Source organism: Leptonotus elevatus, chromosome 21, assembly GCF_054856555.1.
Source record: "Leptonotus elevatus isolate MCC_2025b chromosome 21, RoL_Lele_1.0, whole genome shotgun sequence".
Lineage (NCBI taxonomy): Eukaryota > Metazoa > Chordata > Actinopteri > Syngnathiformes > Syngnathidae > Leptonotus > Leptonotus elevatus.
Genome location: NC_141259.1, coordinates 6,431,392 through 6,452,708, shown reverse-complemented (window position 1 = coordinate 6,452,708; position 21,317 = coordinate 6,431,392). Strand labels below are relative to the sequence as shown.

Below are 21,317 nucleotides of genomic sequence, written 5' to 3'. Positions count from 1 at the left end.
CATCATTATGGTTTAATGTGTGTTCGTACCCAAAGATCCCAGCTACATGTGATCTTTTTGAAAGTTGGTTGCAGTCATTTTGTTGGTGTTTCTAACCCTTATAAGACTGTTGAAGATTGGATGAGTTAGTTCAATCATTGATACTAAAATATAAACAGACGAGCGAGTACGTATCAGGCCGATACCCGGCCTTGTTTCAAGGTATCGGTATTTCCAGCTGATAATGGAATTGGCCGTTTTACAACCAGGAACTACAAATTAGAAGAAGAAAATTGTCGTTAATTTCAAGCACTTTTATGTGGAAAAAAAATCCTCATGAATACCATGAAAATATTGAGTTTATCCCTTTTAAATTGTTTACATTTTTTAGTTCCTTTTAACTCGCACTATTGCCGGCCATTTCTAGTCTCAAATCACACACCCACGATCCTATTGAGGTTAAGTGAAGTAGAAAATGGATTGATTGGATGGATTATTACTTGCCAGTAAAGAGTCTTGTGGAGGTTTGTCGAATTCCATTGGGGCACATCCAGTTTGTTCTAATACATGAATGTAGTCATCAGATAAACGCCATTAAAAAACGTGATTTTTTATAAATATTCCATCATAAGAATCCTCCTCCGACATAGGGCCTGTACTTGGTAATTAAACTTGATTGCATTGTAATGTCACTGATATTTGTATGCATGGAGGAAGTACGTCTACAGGGAAGTGGATGTAATTAATGAATTGATTTCCCGGGATGTGGGACTGGCTGGTGCGACAGTGTGTGGTGGCTTGGTGACTGGACAAATAAGAGAGTGGAAACCCCCGGGCAAGAGATTTTGCTTTGGCCATTGTTAGAAGTTTTCCGCCGATAAGCACTGGCACATTTTTTCTGATTCTGTGCAGTGGTATGCCAAAGTGAGAAATAAAATGACACACACTTTGAAAAGACATCTGGATAGATCCAGTTGTGGAATATGTTCGTCACTGGGTGTGCACTTATGGATGAAGTGGATGTGAATGTGTGGTATGAAAGACTGGCTTCACCTATTTGGGTCTTTTCTTTTGTGAGACAAATATCCAAACAGCCACCTAATGATCACCAGGAAGAATTCATTGCACCCTAGTTTTGTTGTTGAGCAGTACAGAATTCACTAAAACGTGATTGTGTAAAATGTGATAATTGTTTTTGGGCTGGGTAAGGGGAGCATTTGGGGGGGTTATGGATGTATTATGATTATGCATTTACTGTGTCCCCTATGATGAGTTATTATGCTTATGCAGGTCAGGGGGTCGTTGTGTTTTGAATGTATAATGCTAATGCAGTTACTATGTCCGTTATGATGAGTTATTATCCTTATACAAGTCAGGGACCATTGTGTTATGGATTTATTATGGTTATGCAATTACTATGTCCCTTATAATGAGTTATTATGCTTGTGTAGTCACTATGTCCCATATGAGGAGTTATGATGTTAATGCAGTTACTATGTCAATTATGATGAGTTATTTAGCTTATGCAGGTCAGGAGGCATTGTGTTATGAATGTATTATGCTAATGCAGTTACTATGTCCCTTATAATGAGTTATGCTTATGTAGTTAATATGTTCCTTATGATGAGTTACTATGCTTATACAAGTCAAGGACCATTTTGTTATGGGTTTATTATGATTATGCAGTTACTATATCCCGTATGATGAGTTGGTATGCTTATGTAGTTGCTATGTCCCTTATGATGAGTTATTATGCTTATGCAAGTCAGGAGGCATTGTGTTACGGATGTATTGTGCTAATCTAGTTACTATGTCTCTTATGATTAGCTTTTATGCTTATACAAGTCAGCGGCCATTGTGTTATGGATGTATTGTGATTAAGCTGTTACTATGTCCCTTATGGTGAGTTAATATGCTTAGATACAGGAAGGGTCATGTTGTTATGTATGTATTGTGTTTATACAGTTACTATGTCTACCATGATGAGTTAATTTGCTTGTACAGGTCAGAGGGTCATTGTGTTACGGATGTACTGTATTATGCTTATGCAGTCACTATGTCCATTATGATGAGTTATTTTGCTTTTGTGTGCCAGTGGGAATTGTGTAATGGATGTATGAAGCTTATGCAGTTACTATGTCCCTTATGCTGCTAATATGATGCTTTTTTCGCTGTATTAGCCACTCTTATTTTGCCAAATGTTATGCTATGCTATGTGCCTATCTTAGTTTATCCAGTCACTCTTTATTTTATCCTAGTGGTCTTTGTTCTGTCATATAGAATTGTGCCTTGCCTAGTTGGAGTTTCCGAGTGACACTTTTGTAGGTACGTCGAGCTCCCTTAGACGCGGTTCTCTCAGCACAAAGAGGTTTCCCATCCCTCTTCTACTTTTAGTTCTGTATCCAACCCGCTCAAGGTTCTTAGTCAAGGTTTCCCCATCGTGTTTTCTCCAAGGCTATCTGAATCCAGACCAACTTTATGCTTTCTTTGTATTTTTGTATATGAAGACTCTGTATTTCCTAACTACCATGTCTTGTGTGTGTTTGTTTGGGTCCGAATTCCACACCTCCCGTGACAGTTCTTCTGCATACAATATATACTGTGCACATTAGCATACATTTCATGTGACTGTGCGTGCAATCTGTGCATGCTCGTGTGCGCTTCCAGGAGAATGTTGTGATCACGTTTGTGTGTCAGCTGCAGCAGCTGACAGGTCCAGTATTACTAACAGCGCACAGGCAGCTCCCATGAGGTCACACAAGCTGACCAAGAGGAAGAACAGCTGCTGGTGGCCTTCGTGTAAAGCCAAACCAGCGTTTCTTCTTCATATCTCTACCTGCCCCCCAATACACGCATGCGGTTATACAACACTTATCACCTTATTTATTTTTTATTTAGCTTGCCTTTCTCTTGCACACACGACCATCTTTTTGCATTCTTATATCGACCTATGAATTGATTGGCCACACTCCACAAGACTATTTACCAATTTTACTACAAGACAATCAGTGTGAGAATCAATATAGAATTTAAGAGATTCACTCTCTATGACTGCTAAGAAACCTTTGCATAAAACAATCTTCTCAGGTAGCTCTTCGATATTTGTTCATTTCTGATTTTCATTTCTGTGTGTCTGATCATAATAGTTTTTAAAAAGTGAGTAAATTAGCCTGAGGTGCAAAATGTTAGCAATTGGTAAACGTTGTTAAAGGAGAAGTCAGACCAAAATATTTATTTACAATAATGTGTTGTTTGCAGCCCCACTAGTTTAAACTGGGTATTCTGATTAATATTGTATTTGTCGAATATGAATAAAGCAGTAAAATCCACCCGTTTTTATCCGTCTGAGAGGGCAACCATTTTGTCACTTGCTGTTGATTGAAAATGACATCACAGTTGCTTCAGGGCTCAGATAACAACCAATCATGGCTCACCTTCGACCAATCACGGCTCACCTTGCAAACTCAGAAAACAGGTGAGCCGTTATTGGTCGTTACCTGAGCCCTGAGCAACTGTGATGCCATTTTCAGTCTACAGCAAATGAGAAAATGCCCCCCCTGAGATGGATAACAATATGTGGATTTTGCTGCCTAATTCGTATTACACAAACACATTTACAACATATTGTATGTAACTGGAAAAAAAATATATATATAATAATATAATCATAATAATTGGGGATTGACTTCCCTTTTAAGAGAAAAATATTGTCACACACGACCATCTTTTTGCATTCTTATATCGACCACCCTTTGAAGAGTGCTGCTCATATTTACCTTCAACTTTTGCACTGTTATTTCTAAGTGTCATACTGTATGCCCATGTTTTGGCAATATATTACATATTTTTGCAACTTTAGGTCCTCAGTAAGCGATTCTATTTCTAATACTGTGCCTTGAGATTAAAATGAGAACCTCAGTATTAAGGCATTGTCCTGTACATGGCCTGTTTACTTGTCTGTGTTTTTTGGATCGTATTGGACATTCTCCCACGTTAAATTAAAACACATCTGTGGAATGGGCGTGGCATCATACTTCCTTTCCAACTTGAACTCATTCATTTGACACGATGTCAGAAAAAAATAAAAGCAGCCCAAAAAGTAGATTTCCTCTGCGTACGAATACAGAGGATTTGTAATTCGCAATGTAAAGATGAAGGTAAACAGAGCCAGCTGACACAGTGGGAGCCGGACGCTGGCTGTATTGGGGTTTGGCAGCAGTTTTACCTGAAGCCTGAGAGGAGATGACAACATGGCCAACGGCTTCTTGTCTATCTGCCGGGTCCGGCAGCTATGCTTCCATCCTTCCTGCCAAGTTCATACCATCACAATGTGACTGGATTTCACAATGCAGTCATGCATCCTACTGTAGATGCCCGGCCTTACTTTGCGCATCATCCAATTTTGCTTCTGGCGATACATCAATCAGGGAATCAGCTCCTTCAGTGTTGAGATGGATTTTTCATGTGTCTGATTCAAAATACAAGCACATTGCGCTTAAAAAAAAGAAAGAAAGAAAGAAGATTATGCTTGTTAGCCCATGATGGCTACTGTTCTAAGCTACAAAGCTGAATACAAAAAAAAACATTGTCCCCTTTTCTTTCTTTAATAATAATGATAATGGTTTCAGTACTAATTGTATCCGTATGGTTCAAAAAAGCCTTTTTGCAGGCCATTTAGTTTCTACATTTCACTATGCTTCAAATAGTAAAACTTGAAACTCTCTTTTGCTTTGTTTTGTTCCTCAAGTCTCTGCTTTTTCTTTCATGTTTTCATCATTATAACATACAGTTCCTGCTCGTTTGGCCAGTATCGTTCGGCAAAGATCTCTGAAAGTCCCATAGGACCATCCGGATGAGAGTTCTGGCTGCCATAACTTTGGGAAAATCTCCGAAGTCTTGTGTGTAGCTTGTTAAAAGGTAAAACCGGGTGGATGTTTAGATATACTGTAGCACATGAACAGAGGAGTAGATGTTGCAGTGTTATTCCAAAAAGTCAATAAATCTCCGACACACACGCATTTCCTGCAGATCATATCTATTATGTCATGGAATGTTGCTGCTGAGTATACAGTACTTTTTTTCTTTTTTTTTTTTTTTAAAGGGGAAGGCGACATTCATTATTATTGTGTTTGTAGAATAGTTAAGCAGCATAATCCACCCATTTTTATCCATCTCAGGTGTCAGCCATTTTGCCACTGGCTGCTGACTGAAAATGACATCACAGGAGCTCAAGGGCTCAAGTAACTACCAATCACGGAGAAAAAAAATATCTATCACGACTCAGCTTGCAAATATCATAAAACCAAATTCAGAGCATTTGAGCTGTGATGGCTGTTACCTGAGCCCTGAGCTACTGTGATGTCATTTTCAGTCAACAGAAAGTGGCAAAATGTTCGCCTCCTGACTGAGATGGATACAAATGGGTGGATTTTGCTGCTCAACTCATATTCCACAAATGCAATAGTAATCAGAATGCCGTGGTTAGACTAGTGGGGGCACATACAACATGTTATTGTTAAGAAAATTGTTGGATTAGCTTTATTTAAATAACAATGCCATATAATCTCCGATTTACAATAACACATATAACAAAACACAAGAAAATTATTCACTTAACTAAAATCTAAAATAAAAAATTTAAATACATTCGAAAAGGCAGATATGTTTGAGAATATATTATTTTGTATAATGGTTATTGTTGGAAATAATGTATCTAGAATTCATCCTATTTCGTAAATGCTATATGTACCACCTTCTCCCGGTCCCTGAACAGACCATCTGACTGTCACATCATTGCCGCTTTCTTGTGGGAAATGTAGTCCTTTGTAGCTTCACGTACGTGTATCGCGTGCTGTTTAAAACTACAAATCCCATTTTAAATAATGCGGAAGTGTCACACAGAGAAAAGCTTCTGCCAGTGGTGAAAATGTCTCATGTGGCGAAGAAGCGAAAATTCGATAAAACCCGACAGGACAGCTTGTACTTTGATAGCTATTCCGATGTGACAATACACGAAGAAATGATAGCGGACCATGTACGAACCAACACGTACAGATTGGCCATTTTGAAGAACAGTGAATCGATTCGAGGGAAGGTTGTGCTGGACGTGGGTGCAGGGACCGGCCTTTTGAGCATTTTCTGCGTCCAAGCCGGTGCCAAGAAAGTGTACGCCGTTGAAGCGTGTTCCATTGCCGAACAAGCTGTGAAAATTGTCCGACAAAACAACATGGAGGACAAAATCCAAGTCATACGAGGGACTGTTGAGACTGTGGAGCTGCCGGAGATGGTGGAGGTGATAGTGAGCGAGTGGATGGGTTATGCTCTCCTGCATGAGTCCATGCTTAACTCGGTCCTGTACGCTCGCGACAAGTGGTTGAAAAAGCCCGGCGGGGTCATCTTGCCCAACAAAGCCGAACTTTTCATCACGCCCATCTGCGAGCCGGTGGTGGAGAACCGCTTAGACTTCTGGTACACGCTCAAAGACAAGTACGGCGTCGACATGTCATGTATGAGTGACTTTGCCAGGAAATGTATCAAGAACTCTGACATTTCTGTCAGCCCGGTGACCGCCGAGGACGTGCTGTCTCATCCGGCCCGGTTCGCCGAGCTGGACCTGCACACGACCACAGTGGAGCAGCTGCGGTCCGTCAAGGGCCACTTCAGGTGCGAGTCTTTCGGCTCGGCTGCAGTCAACGCATTTTGTGTCTACTTCACGGTCTCGTTCCCTTGTCCGGACAAACCGCAACCACTCGTTCTCTCGACGTCCCCATTCAAACCCGAGACGCACTGGAAACAAGCAGTTTTGTACTTGGATGAGCCAGTGGACGTGGTGCAAGACACGCTGGTGACTGGGGAGGTCAACATGTACCCGTCGGAGGAAAGTGACAGACATGTATGCATTCACCTGGAGTACACCATTGGAAACGATAAAACACACTCTAAGACTTTTTCCATCCCCGATTGGACCTCTGAAACACTATCATAACTTAGTTTGCCGTCCTTAAACGCACCACCATATCCTATTTGAATTTAGTATTGTCACTTTGTGTCTATTTAACCGCCACGCGGGCATTTTAGTTAAAAGTTCGTGTTTGTGACATTTCAGTGCATCACAAATTTGGGAAGCGAATGAACAATTTTAAATTGAATTAAATAAATTGTTTGACTGCACTTTGAATTGTGTTGTTTCAGTTCTGACATGTTAATGTGCACAACATATTCCACAGTGCGTACCATTGTCTGGTTAGTTTTATTAAAGCTTAGATTACTTGCAAAAATGTCAGTTAGTTGTTTACTTTATTTTTTGTTTTTTAACGTGGACTAGAGCGATAGATTCAAGCCAAAAGACAAAGTTAATTTTACTGTCTCAAAAACAATAATACATCTTGCAATTATTTTACCAGAGAAATTAATCAATGATCAACTAATCAAAAACTATTTTAATAATTGAGTAAATGTTTGGAGCTATATTGTTAAACTTATTATTGTCCAAATGCTTAGATTTGAGCCTCTCAACAGTTATTATTCACTGATTTTTATAGTTCTTCACGAAAGCAGACTGATGATCTTTTTTGTTTAATCAAAATAAAACATTTAAAACACAACACACAAAGGTTGGTGATTACATCAATCCCCACTTTTCAATCACTAATACAAAATAAACAACAATCGATAAACAGTAATCGGGCGGAAATGCTTTTGTAATATATTTTAATGCAAAATAAAAATTCATCTGATTAATCAATAAAATAATCAATTCTAAAAATATTAGACGGTGGCAGCACTACATTTCCATCACAATTTTGTGTCAAGAGCTGGTTGTAATGGTACTTCTGTGAAATATTTTAGTACCGCATTTAAATGCTAAAATAAGGGTTCAACCCAAACTGATTGTTTGTTGATGTGGAGGTCTCATTGTGTGAAACACCATTGGAGATGGCCGTGTTCAAGAAAGGAATGAGCATTCCATTCAAGCGGCTCTTGCAGACATTCCTGCATTCGGCATGCCAATTGCACCCTCCCTCAAAATTGTGCCATATGACAAAACTGCACTTTTTAAATAGCCTCTTATTGTGGGCATCCGGCACACCTGTGCAATAACCATGCTGTCTAATTAGCATTTTGATGTCACTTGTGAGGTGGAGGGATTATATTTGCAAAGGAGAACAAATTTAGACTGAAGGGATAGACTACTTATTGGCTCGGCCATTTATCTCCGCCAATATTCAGCATTTGGACGAATATCGGCCTCGGTCATCTTGAAGAGTCATATGGCCGACAATATATCAATTTAAAGCTGTGTTAACTTCAGGGAACTATTTATTTAAATTTTCAGCTAACTTTATAAGAGATACCTTGGACCCTTGAAACTCTTTGCACCTTTTTTTTTTTTTTGAATTGAAAGCTAAAATATGTAACATTTTATTAAAGTATATTTACTGTACAAAACAATAGTGAGCGATTTAATTGTTAAATTTTTATTTAACTTTTTATAATATGCTAATCACCCAAAGAGGTCCCTGAACTTTTTGTTAGTACATTTATTTTTTTTAAAGCTCGTTAGTATTTTGTTTGTATCTCTAATTTTGATAGGTTTGTGAACAAATGTGACAAAAGTCCTCTTGTGTACATAGCAAAGTGTTAGGTCAGAGCAAAAGTATTACATTTAATTGTATTTAACTTGCATTTAATGATATATAATTACAGAAGCATATTGCATTCACTTGGGGGGGGGGGGGGTCCTGTTTTTTTTGTTTTTTTGGGGCCTTTTTTGGTGAATAGTTTTTTTCCACCAATTTGCTATTGATTGCATTTTTCTGGTTTTTTTAATTGTTTTTTTTTAATAATTCAAATTTTCTAAATATTTTTTCCTGTTTTTCTGAACAATTTTTCTTGTTTTTCCGATATTCCCCCCCCCCCTGTTTTTCTGATCTTTTCTGCTTTTTTTCTGCCTCCCCCCAGTTTTCTGTACATTTTCCACCTTTTTTTCTTAATATTTATTTTTCAGTTTTTTTTATGAAAAATATGCAGAAAAACAGGAGTAGATTTTTTTTCCTCAGAAAAACAGAAAATTAAAAATAATTACTCAAAAAACCAAAGTTCCCCACAAAAATTAGTCAGAAAAACAGGATAAAGTGCTGATCAGTATAAGCAAATCGAAATGTAATGACTTTGTACTATATATAACTTTTTTTACCTAATTATAATTATTGTTCAAAGTAAGGTACTTTTTTTTTTAAAGAGAGTACTGTATTTTCTTGGTTCTGAATGTAGCCAATCGAAGTGATTGATGCTCGACCATTTTTTCTATGAACAATGCTCGTTTATGGCCAAATGACAGTAAACCGTTTATCATGAGAACAAAATAGGATCCCATGAATGTGAATGGAAATGTCAAAAGCCAGGCAGTCCCAGAATCACACTGATGCATGCGTGGCCACATTCGGCTGCTAACTGCGATACTAATTGTGCTCTGTCCCTGCCTGAAGTGATTGAGAAAGCATTAGAAGCAAGCGGTGCAAATTGAAATGGGATTATTTATGTTGCCGCGCAATGTTTGACACAAAGACACAGGTTAAGGTTGTGTATTGTAGTTTGTGACCGCTAGATGATGTAGGTTTGTCCTTGAATTGTCTACCACTAGAAATGAGGGGAACAGTGTATAGCACATCTGTTTTTACCAGCGGAGTATTTTCAAGGACCCGATATTCAGAAAAATTTAATCTTGTGCAAAACAACCAACTGTAGGGACAGCGAAGAGAGAAAAAAAAAAAGTTTGGCAGGATTCTCACTTTATTCTCAGAATTTTCACATTTAAGTGAGAATTCCGACTTTAACTTTAATCACAGAATTCCAACTTTAAAGAGAATTTTGACTTTATTCTCAGAATCAGGGCTGGACTGGCCATCCGCAACCCGGGCAGATGCCCGATTGGCCGGTGTCCTTTGGGGTTGATGTGGTGCTATTCAATGATTATTTTCCTCCATTTTACCCCGAGAGACTGGCCCACAATTTAGAAGGAGCAGCCCATTCATCCATTTGAAATATAGAGATCAAACTGCACCAATAATCATCACTGGTAGAGCTAAGTGGTAGGCAAGAGGGCGGTCAGGAATTGGGCTGGGCCGGCTGCTAGTCCAGTCCTGTTCAGAATTCTGACTTTAAAGTCAGAATTCTGAGAATAAAGTCAGAATCCTGACAACTTTTTTTTTCTTCTTCACTGGCCCTAATCCTCTTCCGTATGTATGTGACAGCAGTGTAGTTTACAAAGAAACCTAAACAGTATAACTTGAAGAAAAACCGTTGTTCCACAAAATTGCACACTCGCAACTCGCTAAACTCATCTTTTAACAGATTAACACGTGTATCAAATTTCTACTCCTGCTCTCATTTCAAACCGGACAAATTATTGAACGTGTTTACAAGCATCTTGTTTGTCGATTGCCTCTGAAACCTGACTGGCGACGCAGTATCTAATCACGGCTACTCATTCATCCTTGTATGCTAATGACAGCATGAATAAGCCAATGGGATTCAATTCCCGCAGTCAGTTACAGTAAGCAATATTTCCGTCAGCACATCCTGAGCACACAAATTAGAAGCACGGTATTGACAAAAGCTAATTTGGTGGACCAACCCCCAAAGAGGTAGGCTTCATTTCTCAGGGGGGGGGGGGGGGGGGTGCTAGCCAAGGAGACAATTTGTCATCATTAGCATTAGCTACCGGAACTGACCAGTAGATCCTGTGTCCACTGCATGGATAGCAATAAAACACTGTTAATTTTGACCCTGGGCTGCAAATCTCAGTCAAGAGAGATGCCGTCTTTTCCTTCGACGTCCATCTTAAAGCACTGAGGCATGACGACATGGACGGACGCGCTCCGTGTTAAGAAACCAAATCACTGGCACGTAAACCATAACAAGGTGGCCCCAATTCACAATCGACCCGAGTCTCTCGGCTCTCGTACAATCGACCAAACTGTGTGGGCCACTCCTCCCCCCTGCCTTGCTAATCCTTTTTCAATCATGCACTTTTTGGATTATGCCTCCATGTAATTCTTTTCAGGTATTGTTTTATAACTTAATATGATATTTCAATTTAGGCGAGATGGTGCATGGGCTTAGAATAGCATATAGGATTGGATCAGCGGCGGAGGTCTGCTCGCAGCAGATTGGAGCCCAGGGTTAGCGCCAGGCTGATAAACACGGAGACTGACCTGATTCGCTCCTTCAACCCATCCCATATTGAAATGGGAAGCGACTTTTCACGATGTGACGGTCCCTGAAGGATGCTGGCTTAGCAGGTGGCGATCGTTTACAAGGGAGTCCAAACGCCACAAAGCCAATGACAACGTGGTCATTTTATATTCAAATCAAAACTCTAATTAGCCGGATTGGTTATGCCAACGCTGTATTATCTACTTTGTGAACTGAGGTATATATATATATATATATATATATATATATAAGTTTGATTGAAAACTGGTTGACAATTAAAAAAAAATAATCTGTCCAGACGAAACCAATGAAATAACGAAAACTAAAACTGAAGAAAAAAAATGTTGGTGGAACAAAAAACATGCTTTTCATAAAACTGAAAATTAACTGAAACTCCATCTTAAATTAATAAATCTAACTTTTACTCTAATTATTGTGAAAATGTTTGCTTTCATCTTTGTCAGGTAGGATCATACGTAAGCTTTTGGCGTACATTTTAAATGTATTTATTTCTGTATTATGTACATATGAACAGAATAAGGAAGGCCAAACAAATGTTTAAGAATCGTAGTTCACTTTATTACACAACAATTATTGATATTTTATAAATTTTGCACTTGATAAATACAAAAAAACAAAAACTAATACTAAAACTAAATTAAAGCAAAGCATTTCCCCCAAAAAATAAAACGAATCAAAACTAACAAAACTTTTCGAAAAACTATTACAACTAGGAAAATATCATTTTTTTAAAGTCTAAATGAAATAAAAATTTAAGAAAAATGCTTAACTATTATAACCCTGGTTCAGGCGGCTCTTGTCACTCATGACACTATTCAACAAATATTGTATGAAAAAAATAAATAAATACTAAAGTGAGATGTGGCATTAGAAAAAATAAAAATAAAAAACTAATCAAAACCAACAAATCTTCTTTGAAAATGAATTAAAACTACCTGTAGCTGAAAAAAAAAAAAAAAGTCTCAACAAAATAAAAACTATTATAACCCTAGTCTGGACATTGCTTGCATTGTAGCTTTGGCGCCCATGCTCACCACACATTCTGATTTGTTATGCTTTCGTCATGGTAACAGAAGGCAATTCCTTGTAACAGCTCATTTTGACGGAATGTGTGGACTCTAAGGACTACATACACACACACACACATACACACACACCCTGTACACAGATATATATATATATACACACTGCCTGTCCACACACACTCTTTCCCAAATGACAACAAGGCAACATTAGCCTCCTTTGAACAAGTCCTAAAATCTATGCCTGCATGGCGTGGGCGATGCAGGGTTAACACGACAGCTTGATCCATCAATTGTCAAAAAACGATCATGTGATTTGGCGAGTGAGGAAAATGGGAGGGACTTTATAAGACACAGGGGTGAAGGTGTATTATTGGAACTGGGACCTTTAATCCTCTTTAACTCATTCACTTCCAGCCTTTTTTTTAACTGAAGCAACCCCCTTCGCTCCCGGCTGTTTTACTGGATTTTGACTGATTTTGCAAGGCCCACAGAATATTGTGTTCTATTGCTAAAAAAAAAACAATGACCAAAAGAAAGATTAGAGTCTCTTCTTTTATCAGGAAAAAAAAGTACATTTCTATCTGTTTCCGTTTTGCAGCAATTAGCATTAGAACTTAGCTTAGTTTCATCATTATTCACAAATCTGTTTAAAACAGTGAGTGAAAAAGCTTTTTGCAACTGCAACATGGCCCTGCTTGATCTCTTATACTCTGCTGCCACCTGCTGGCCGTTTTTGTAATAACTTCCATTGCTTTAAGCGTTCGCTTCAGCTCAGAGGCTGCATCAAAGCGTTAAAAACAACGTATAAATACGTCTTTAGGAGCATGGTAACATTTAAAATAGAATGTATAGAAAAAATTAATGTCTTGAACACTAGTAGACATGAAGACTGACTGTTTTAGCATGTAGTTAGTTAAACTATAGCCTTGTTGCTATCTGACTTCAGCAGAGGTGGCAAATCCAGGTCCAGGAGGTAAAAACACTGCCACAGTTTGGCTTCAGCCTCAGGTGCTAGATAGCTAGCTCCCTAGCTAGCTCCCATGGTGCATGGTGCTCGTTTGCCTGCTAGGAAGCTAGCTAGGGAGCTAGCTAGCACCAGGGGCTAAAGCCAAACTGTGGCAGAGTATTTACTTTCTGGAGCTGGATTTGCCACCTATGCTCTGGTTTATTTCTTCAAGGCTCAACCTTTGAATCAAAGAAAATAACAGGAATTCATCTTGAGTGAACGTTTCATACGGCGCCGTAGTGTTTTCGTCTGTACTTAAAGTGTCTCTTTGTTAGCTAGCTGCCGCGCACCTCTCTCTTGTCACCGAGTGAATTAGAAAAAGAGTTTGATGACAGGCAAGCTGCCCTCGGGCTAAGAGACAGACACAAAGAGAGAGAGACGGCTGCAAGGAGAGGTGTCTCCACCGTCCCCACCCTTGATGAGTCCAACAATGATGAACCATAAGTGATCATGCTTGTGTGCTTTGGATCTGCAGCTCTTGGTTTGTTGCGTTGATCCATGACAAGGATTAATTGCTGTCAGAATCCACTTTTTCTCTCATAGTCTCGCTCGGATATGCATATTTTTACACGACGGTGCTTAAAAATGGAGAAAAGTGAACATCTGGCATTCGTTTACCTTTGAGGCCTCTTGGTGGCATGTTGTTCCTGATTTCATCCGCGATTTGCTTCATCAAAACCTCTGTCAACATTTATTTTTACTGATATATTCCATTCATAGTTTTCATACAGTATATATGAATCTCAGTGTGCTGCTTAGTTGCCGTAAAACCATGTCAATTGACTTTAAACCAAACTTTTTCAGTGCAAGACACAAATGATCTGAATCAAGTATTGCCATTACATTGACATTTTCAAGAAAATGGCTTTTTAGAAAATTGGTGATACTGTTTTTTGACGGGTAACGCACTTTGGGTCCTAACTCTTAGTTTTAGAAACAGCCCAACTTAGAAAAGTTTCAATATTTGCATACAAAAAAAACCCCAAACATTTTGAACGTGTTTGTGTATTTTGGTATAGAAAATTGTATTATTTAAAAAAATTAATAAATTATTTAGGGATGGGCGAGTACTGATACCAAGTATCTGTATCGGGCCAATTTTACAGAAAAATGCTAGGTACTGTAGGTATAAAATTCATCTTTATTGTTTCTTTGCATTAATTAGTTTCTATGAATATATATATATATAAATATATACTAAAATTTATTTATTAATGTTTTTTTTTTTATTCCTCTTCTTTTTAATTATTTTCTTTTTCTTCTTTTTTTTTTTAAACAATCTGTCATTGTTGAGTACTCATACTGTTATTGGTCTAAAAAAAAAGTGATATGACCATCCCAAATAAAAATGATTATTGTACATAACCACAAGACAGACAATCACGGAAACCAGCCACGCCCCGGACACTCACTAGGCCACGCCCCCTTAAAGTTACACGGTTGTTGTGACTTCTGGCTTGTCCCAACATGGGGGCATGTGTTATTATTAATAAAGGAAATTAGGAGTGTATTGTATAAAAACACGATAAAGTAAAGAGAATGTAAAAAAAGAATTAATAACTTATTAATTACTAATTTCCTTTAATAAAAATATTTAACAAAATGCTTATGATGTTTTTGTTTGTTTGGGGGGCGTAGCTGAAATGGTTTAAAGGAATTTCCCTTATTTCAATTGTGAAATATTGATTTGACATACGGTCACAAAACCAATTCAATTTGAAAGTCAGTGTACCGCACTGCACTACCAATATTCACATCTAAACACTTTTACAATTGTTAAACGGTAGCATAACAACCGTGATTAGAGTAATGGTCCTCACTGTAACTGTCCAATCATGTTAGACTTGAATTCATAGCCAAGTCGTTTGAAATCTCGTTTGATACCCTTGAAACACCTTCGTGCATTCTTGCTTCGTAAGATGCCGTCTGACTTGCTCATATACGTGATATTGCAAAAATAAATACATTAAAAAAATAATTTTTTTTTAAAAGTGTCACACATTCCTCGCTTTATCCAAACTTGTGACATGCTGATGCCGAGGCATCTTTGATGAATAAAACAAGTGCAGTTCAAGGTGGTGGCTCCCTGGCAGCTGCTGTCTGCAAAGAAATCAACTTGAGCTGTCAAAGGCTCACAATAGTCTGCATGCGCGCAACCACTCGGCTCGGCTCGCTCGCTCTGCGCCTCTGACGCTCACGACCCCCGCACCCCCCCACTCACCCCCCTCCACCACCACCACCACCAGAGCCACTTGGAATGTTTGCATCCGGCAGCTTCTACATTTCTGCAAACTTTTAAACAATTGCACAGCTTGAGGGAGCGTTCAAAGGTATTTTTTTTTCTCCCCTTGTAGTGTTGTCTTCTCCGTCAGTGTGGTCGCGATACTGGAAGCCGTCTTGTCTTCCATCCTGCGGGTTGGGCGGACGCAAAATGCATGGTGGCACCTGCAGGTTGACATGTCCCGTCGGAAAGCGGATTTAGGCGGCTGCAACAGGCGGCATGGACGGCTCTCCACGGGGCTTTGAGACGAAGGTGAGAATTTCCTTCCCATCCATTCCCGCTCTCAGATGTTGGTAAACTTTTGAAGGTTTAATGCGCGCCGATTTAGGGGAAGCGATTCGTGGTCAGGTGACAATTTTTTTTAAATGTATTTTTTTACATTAAGATCAGCTCAAATTGCGCTTTTTTTTTTGCGCTCTAGCTCAAAAGTTGATGTGAAAATGTGTAAATCAACAAGCATCTCACGTTTGGGGGGGGGGGGGGGGTCAATTTTACCTCCCATCAAAGTATTTTATTTATTTATTTGTTTTTGCTGTAGATTAAATATATACAGACATCTTAAATTGGTTATTCTCTTTTTTTCCTGCTGGGATTTTAAATATTTTTGCCAGTTTGACCATGACCTCACATTCTACAAGAAAACTTTTTTTTCGTAGCTCACTTTCTCCATTAAACACAACAAATTGCTGTGTCGTTAAATATGCGGCTAAATGAATCCTCTTCCTGTTGTGATTTCGCTCATGCGTAAACATACTCTTTTTTTTCCTTCTTTTTTTTTTTGCAATAGTTACAGGCTATACCCAATTTCAGCCTTTAGAGTCCAATCAAATCCAATGCTTATAGCACGATTATTTTCGCACTATACCGTCAATGTTTTTTTTGTTGTTGTTTTTTTTAGCCAATATGGCATCACGTCTGTTATTTATTTATTTATTTATTTATTTTGTATTATAGGCGAGCACGCTACTCGGGCGCATTATATTCTTATTATTATTGTTATTATTATTATTGTTGTTCTATAAGAAATTGTGAGCGAGCGTGCGGGTGGATGTGCACGCTTGGGTGGGGAGGATGAAAAAGGGCAGGAGAAGGAGGTTGGGTGGGGAGGGGATGAGACCACCCATAGGTGCGCGTGGTGGAGGAGTTGCAAAACTGAGCGTGCGCCCGGGAGCGCACCATCCTCCTCCTCGCCGCCACATCTCCCATACTGGATTATCATTTGTAGGCTGTAGTGCGTTTCCACAACTGGGGAGAAGGCGGGTGCGACCCCCGCGCGCGCGCCTCAATCGTCTGTGGGAATATTGAAGTTTGTTTTAGTGCCAGCGTCAGTGTTGTTTCACCTCGATCAGCGATGGAGTGACACTTGGATGATAATGGACACTTTTGCTTCGGAGCTGGTGTCCAGAAGTGGTCCGGTTTGCATGACGCGCGCTGTTGAGCGAGCCCCCGGGACGACCGTCAGTCATTTGCGTTCATGTGGCAGGACAATCCTCTTGATCGTCCAAATAGAGCAATGGTGGTGCGCGCAGCGAGTCCTCTGAGACTGACGTGCGAACTCATCACTTTGCGGCTCCAGCAAGAGCGCGTCTTAAAACGCCTCATTCTTCATTCATGATCATTTTGCTGAACTTGTTGATGAGCGCGGGGACCTCGGAGCTCATGTGCGCGAGTGGACTTCAACGCTTGTAAGTTCATCCTATTGCTTACTTAGTGTGCGTTTGTTCTTAACATATGTTTTTTTTTTTTTATCTTGCCTTGTATCATTATTTATCAAGACTTGCTTCAAAAACCACTAATTCTTCTTTTTTTTTTGTTTACTTTCGTCCGTTACTATTACTTCACATTTCTTTAGTGGCGCCCCCTTGTGGAAATCATCGTCGTTTTCGTCATAATTGCATTAATTTGTCGTCATTCGAGCTGCCAATTATAGTTAGACCTCCCTCGGTACATTTTAAACAGGCGCTTTAGTTTACCAGCTCATTCAAATGCATGTTTGACAAAATTGACAGTGCTTTAAATGAGCCATAGAGGCTATAGATTGTGCTTGATGGCATTAGTGAAATAAACTTACGTTGGGTTATCCTCAACAATTATTATTTTATGTAGACAACAGTTGATGATTACCACAAAACTGTCATTGCTTCAAAATTATATTTCTATTCAGGGCTCGGGTTCAGGCGACAATTTATAGACGCTCTTTAGGCCAACGTAATAATATTTCAGTGTGAAATCAAGAGTCAGCATGCTGCTTTCACTATAGTTTTATAAATGTCTCGATTTATTGTTCCTCAACAAGCATTCGAGTTATTTTAAGTGGATGCTACTTTTAGGCTATGTGACAAACAGGGCTTCATTAGGTAAATGAAAAGAGTCTCAATGCGACTCAGCATAATTGACTATTGGTGTTAATTCAACACCTTCCAGAATTAAAATTCACACTTTAAAAGTATCTATATTGGTGCACACTATATATAGATAAAACAACACATTTTTGTTTTTTGTTTTTACACTGAGATGGAGTTAAAACAACTCTGATAGTAGTTCAAAATTTCACACTAGTTAACACTAGTCAGTGTTGATTTCACACCACACTACTGTATAGTGTTAAATTACACCAACCTGTTGTGCTTCAAAACGAGTTGCCAAAAAATACACTGTGCAATTATAATTTAACATCACACACTAGAGTAGTGTAAAATCAACACTGACCAGTGTTGACTAGTGTTAAATTTCAACTACCATCAGAGTTGTTTTAACTCCATAAAACTTTCAAGTGTTGTTTTAACTATATTTAGTGTGCATCAATATAGACACTTTTGAAGTGTTAAATTTAACTCTGTAGGTGTTGAATTAACATGACTGATTTTGTTGCGTAAAATGAAAAACTTCCTACCTTTCAGTCAAGTAATTTTGTTCTGTGCTTTGCTCTTTACCCGCATTTATTTCTTTTTCTGGCTTCTTTGCAGTATTTCCTGCTTGTCGCAAGCTACTTCAGTGAGCATCTTCCTTATAGCTAAAGTGGGCATTTTTGAGTATCCAGGCATGTCACTGTGGTTGCAGAGTAATGTGCATACCGCCTTTTAGGAAAAGTGTCTTTAATTATGCATTAGGTGTTTCTGTGTCGCAAAGAGAGCTATGCTTGGTGGTGAGAAGATGCAGAGTGTCTCCATGTGTGTGTGTGGAGGGGGGCGTCTCGCCCTCTCATAAGGTGCCCCCGCACGACGCCACTTGTATGTGGCGTAACTGACGCCTGAGGGCTCTGGACTGAAACTTGGGGCAGCGTTCTCCACGCCGCCCCGTCAAAAGTGCTGCTCCTGCACAAACACAGTGCGCGTGTCAGACCGGGCCACTCAAGGGAGGACGGCCGTGTGCTTAGGATGAAAAACAGTCACTGATAGAGAATTGTGGCAGACGGAAGCCAGTGGAGGCAAGTGAGGCGTATCTTTAGCACTCACACATTGATTCCATTCAAAGGTCTCAGACGTGCGGTTTGCACTTGATCCTGGATGTGAGGACGCTTGTGTTTGTGGGTCCTGTAACTGGACGTTGCAACGCCAGCAACAGATTCTGTCATTCGGATGACTTGCCAAAAAAAGACCTGACATGAGGATTCTTGCATTGGTTTATTCTTTCACGCCAAAATCTTTTCTGAAGTACTTTTTCAGCTGAGGAAAATAATAGCTCAGTCCCCAGACAAATACGCTAACGGCTGTGAGCAGTAAAAGGTCCATCTGATTGGTTGCTAGTTAATGCAATGATCTTTAGACGATCTATGCTATTAATGCTAATAATGTAGGTGATGCTAAAACTTAAAGAGGAAGTCAACGCCCCCCAAAAATTAGTGACCATAATATGTTATTTTTTATCCATCTCAGGCGGCGGCCATCTTGCCACTTGCAGTAGAGTATCGCAGTTGCTCAGGTCTGAGGTAACAACCAATCACAGCTCAGATTCAGAAAACAGGTGAGCTGTAGTGATTGGTCGTTACCTGAGCCCTGAGCAACTGTGATGTCATCTTCAGTCGACAGCAAGTGGCAAAATGGCCGCCCCCTGAGATGGACAAAAATGGCTGGATTTTGCTGCATAACTCATATTCCACAAATATAATATTAATCAGTATGTCATGTTTAGACTTGTGACGTCACATATAACATATTATTGTCAAGAAATGTTTAAGGTTGACTTCCACTTTAAGGCAGAATAACAGTTTGAAAAAAAAATTAAGAAAAAATGGATACGGCTTTAGTGTGGACTGTCCTTCAGTGTTAAAGTGCTTTATAAATAAAGTTGAGTTTACGGTCCTCCTCAGACCATAGCTAACCATAGAACTTGTGAAGGTTGCTACACTATGTGGGCAGTGTATGTCGTGTGTGAAATGATTAAATTAAATGAAACTGTTCAACAGTCAATAAAGCCGAGTTAGGCAGTTTATCAACACCTTTGTTTTATCGCCATTGGCCTCTCACGCCGTCCTAGCAAGAAGGACGAAATAATACCAACGTTAGCTTAGCACTAGCTAGCAGCTAGAACAACACAAACGAATAGATTCAAAATTGGTGCAACAAATCACCATGAATGCGTTCTGCTATTGGCCAGTGTTAAAATAAATTGTTAACAATAACAGATAAAGAAATAGAGAAATAAAAACCTATATAGCATTTTTTTTCCTCTGATATAATTGCATGAAATGAATGGCCACAAGATGCTGAGTACATTCCTTCAATAACGGTCACGTGTGTGTAACGAGAATGGATTACTTCTCATCATTCACACAAAAACCACTCCCCCACCCGCCTTTTCCGGTTTCCCGTAAAGGTGGCGAGTTTGAAATATGTGACACCAAAAACCAATTGGCATTCTTTCAGAGTTCGCTTTAACGACAGACCTCAAAACAATATGACATCACAGCTGAAAATGAAGCCTGGAAACGAGCCCCCCCCCCCCCCACCCCACACCTACCATTCCATCAAGCAGCCAACTTCTCAGGCACTTAAACAGCCGTCAGCACTGCACCCATTTGCCATGGGCCGACATGATTAAAAGTTCATAAGGCAGCCACTTGTACGCGCCGTCATTTTTAAAAGTGGAAACGTGATGAGCTGACTCGAAGGCAAGCCCTCGGCGTGCATTGTAGGCGCGTTGCACAGGAACGCATGGCTGCCATGTTTGCAGGGCCGAGCTCCACTCTTGACATGTTTATTCATGAGGACAGCGGTCCTATATTGGCAGGTTATTAACAGCGAAGATGAGCAGAGCAGACGGAAGCTTCCATCCTTATCTATCTTTCATCTACCTCTGACTGTCTGCCCTGCTGTCTTTCTGCCCTTCCCTCTCCCGTGTTTCTCCTTTTGTGAGGCACTGGTGGGGAATATGAAACAGGAAGAAGGCAGGAAAGATGAAAGTAAAAGAGGCAGGACAGAAGCTGTGTCAGAAATTGCCCTTGAAAGTGCATAAAATGCGTGAAATTAAAAATAAGAAGGTGGGGATACAGCCCTCGTATCGGTGTTTTACCTTAATTCCAGCTCAGTTTGTGCTGAGCTTGTCCTTTATGACCTGAAGTAGACTGTTTTGAAATTATTGGCCATTAATAATGTGTTTAATTGTGGAATAAAAGTGCTGCTTTCACTTTCAGCCACTGTCAGTGACTCATAGCACATTAAGCGATGATGTCATGATCGGTTACATGAAATGTATGTTGCGTGAACAACTATGATCACGGTGAATTATATGCAAAAAGTCGACTCCGAATGGTCATTGCATTTTAAAATGTTGGGTTATGTCTTTTATC

The 21,317-nt window shown here is 39.5% G+C and overlaps 2 protein-coding genes across 6 annotated transcripts in view; both read left to right on the top strand.

The window, feature by feature from the left end:
* The first annotated feature begins 5,879 nt into the window (after nt 1-5,879).
* Nucleotides 5,880-7,149, top strand: prmt6 (protein arginine methyltransferase 6). The gene has a single exon (XM_086066257.1). The coding sequence runs from the start codon at nt 5,906-5,908 to the stop codon at nt 6,962-6,964; it is 1,059 nt and encodes a 352-aa protein (XP_085922383.1). The 5' UTR covers nt 5,880-5,905; the 3' UTR covers nt 6,965-7,149.
* An 8,359-nt stretch (nt 7,150-15,508) lies between these two features.
* ntng1a (netrin g1a) overlaps nt 15,509-21,317 on the top strand; it is a 95,963-nt gene continuing 90,154 nt past the window's right edge. For 4 of the 5 annotated variants that reach the window (XM_086066037.1, XM_086066035.1, XM_086066039.1 and 1 more), the window contains exon 1: nt 16,694-17,214. The gene's annotated coding sequence lies outside the window, so the exon portion shown is untranslated. Of the gene's footprint in view, nt 15,782-16,693; nt 17,215-21,317 lie in introns of those variants that run through there. The other variant, XM_086066036.1, reaches the window with a different exon arrangement.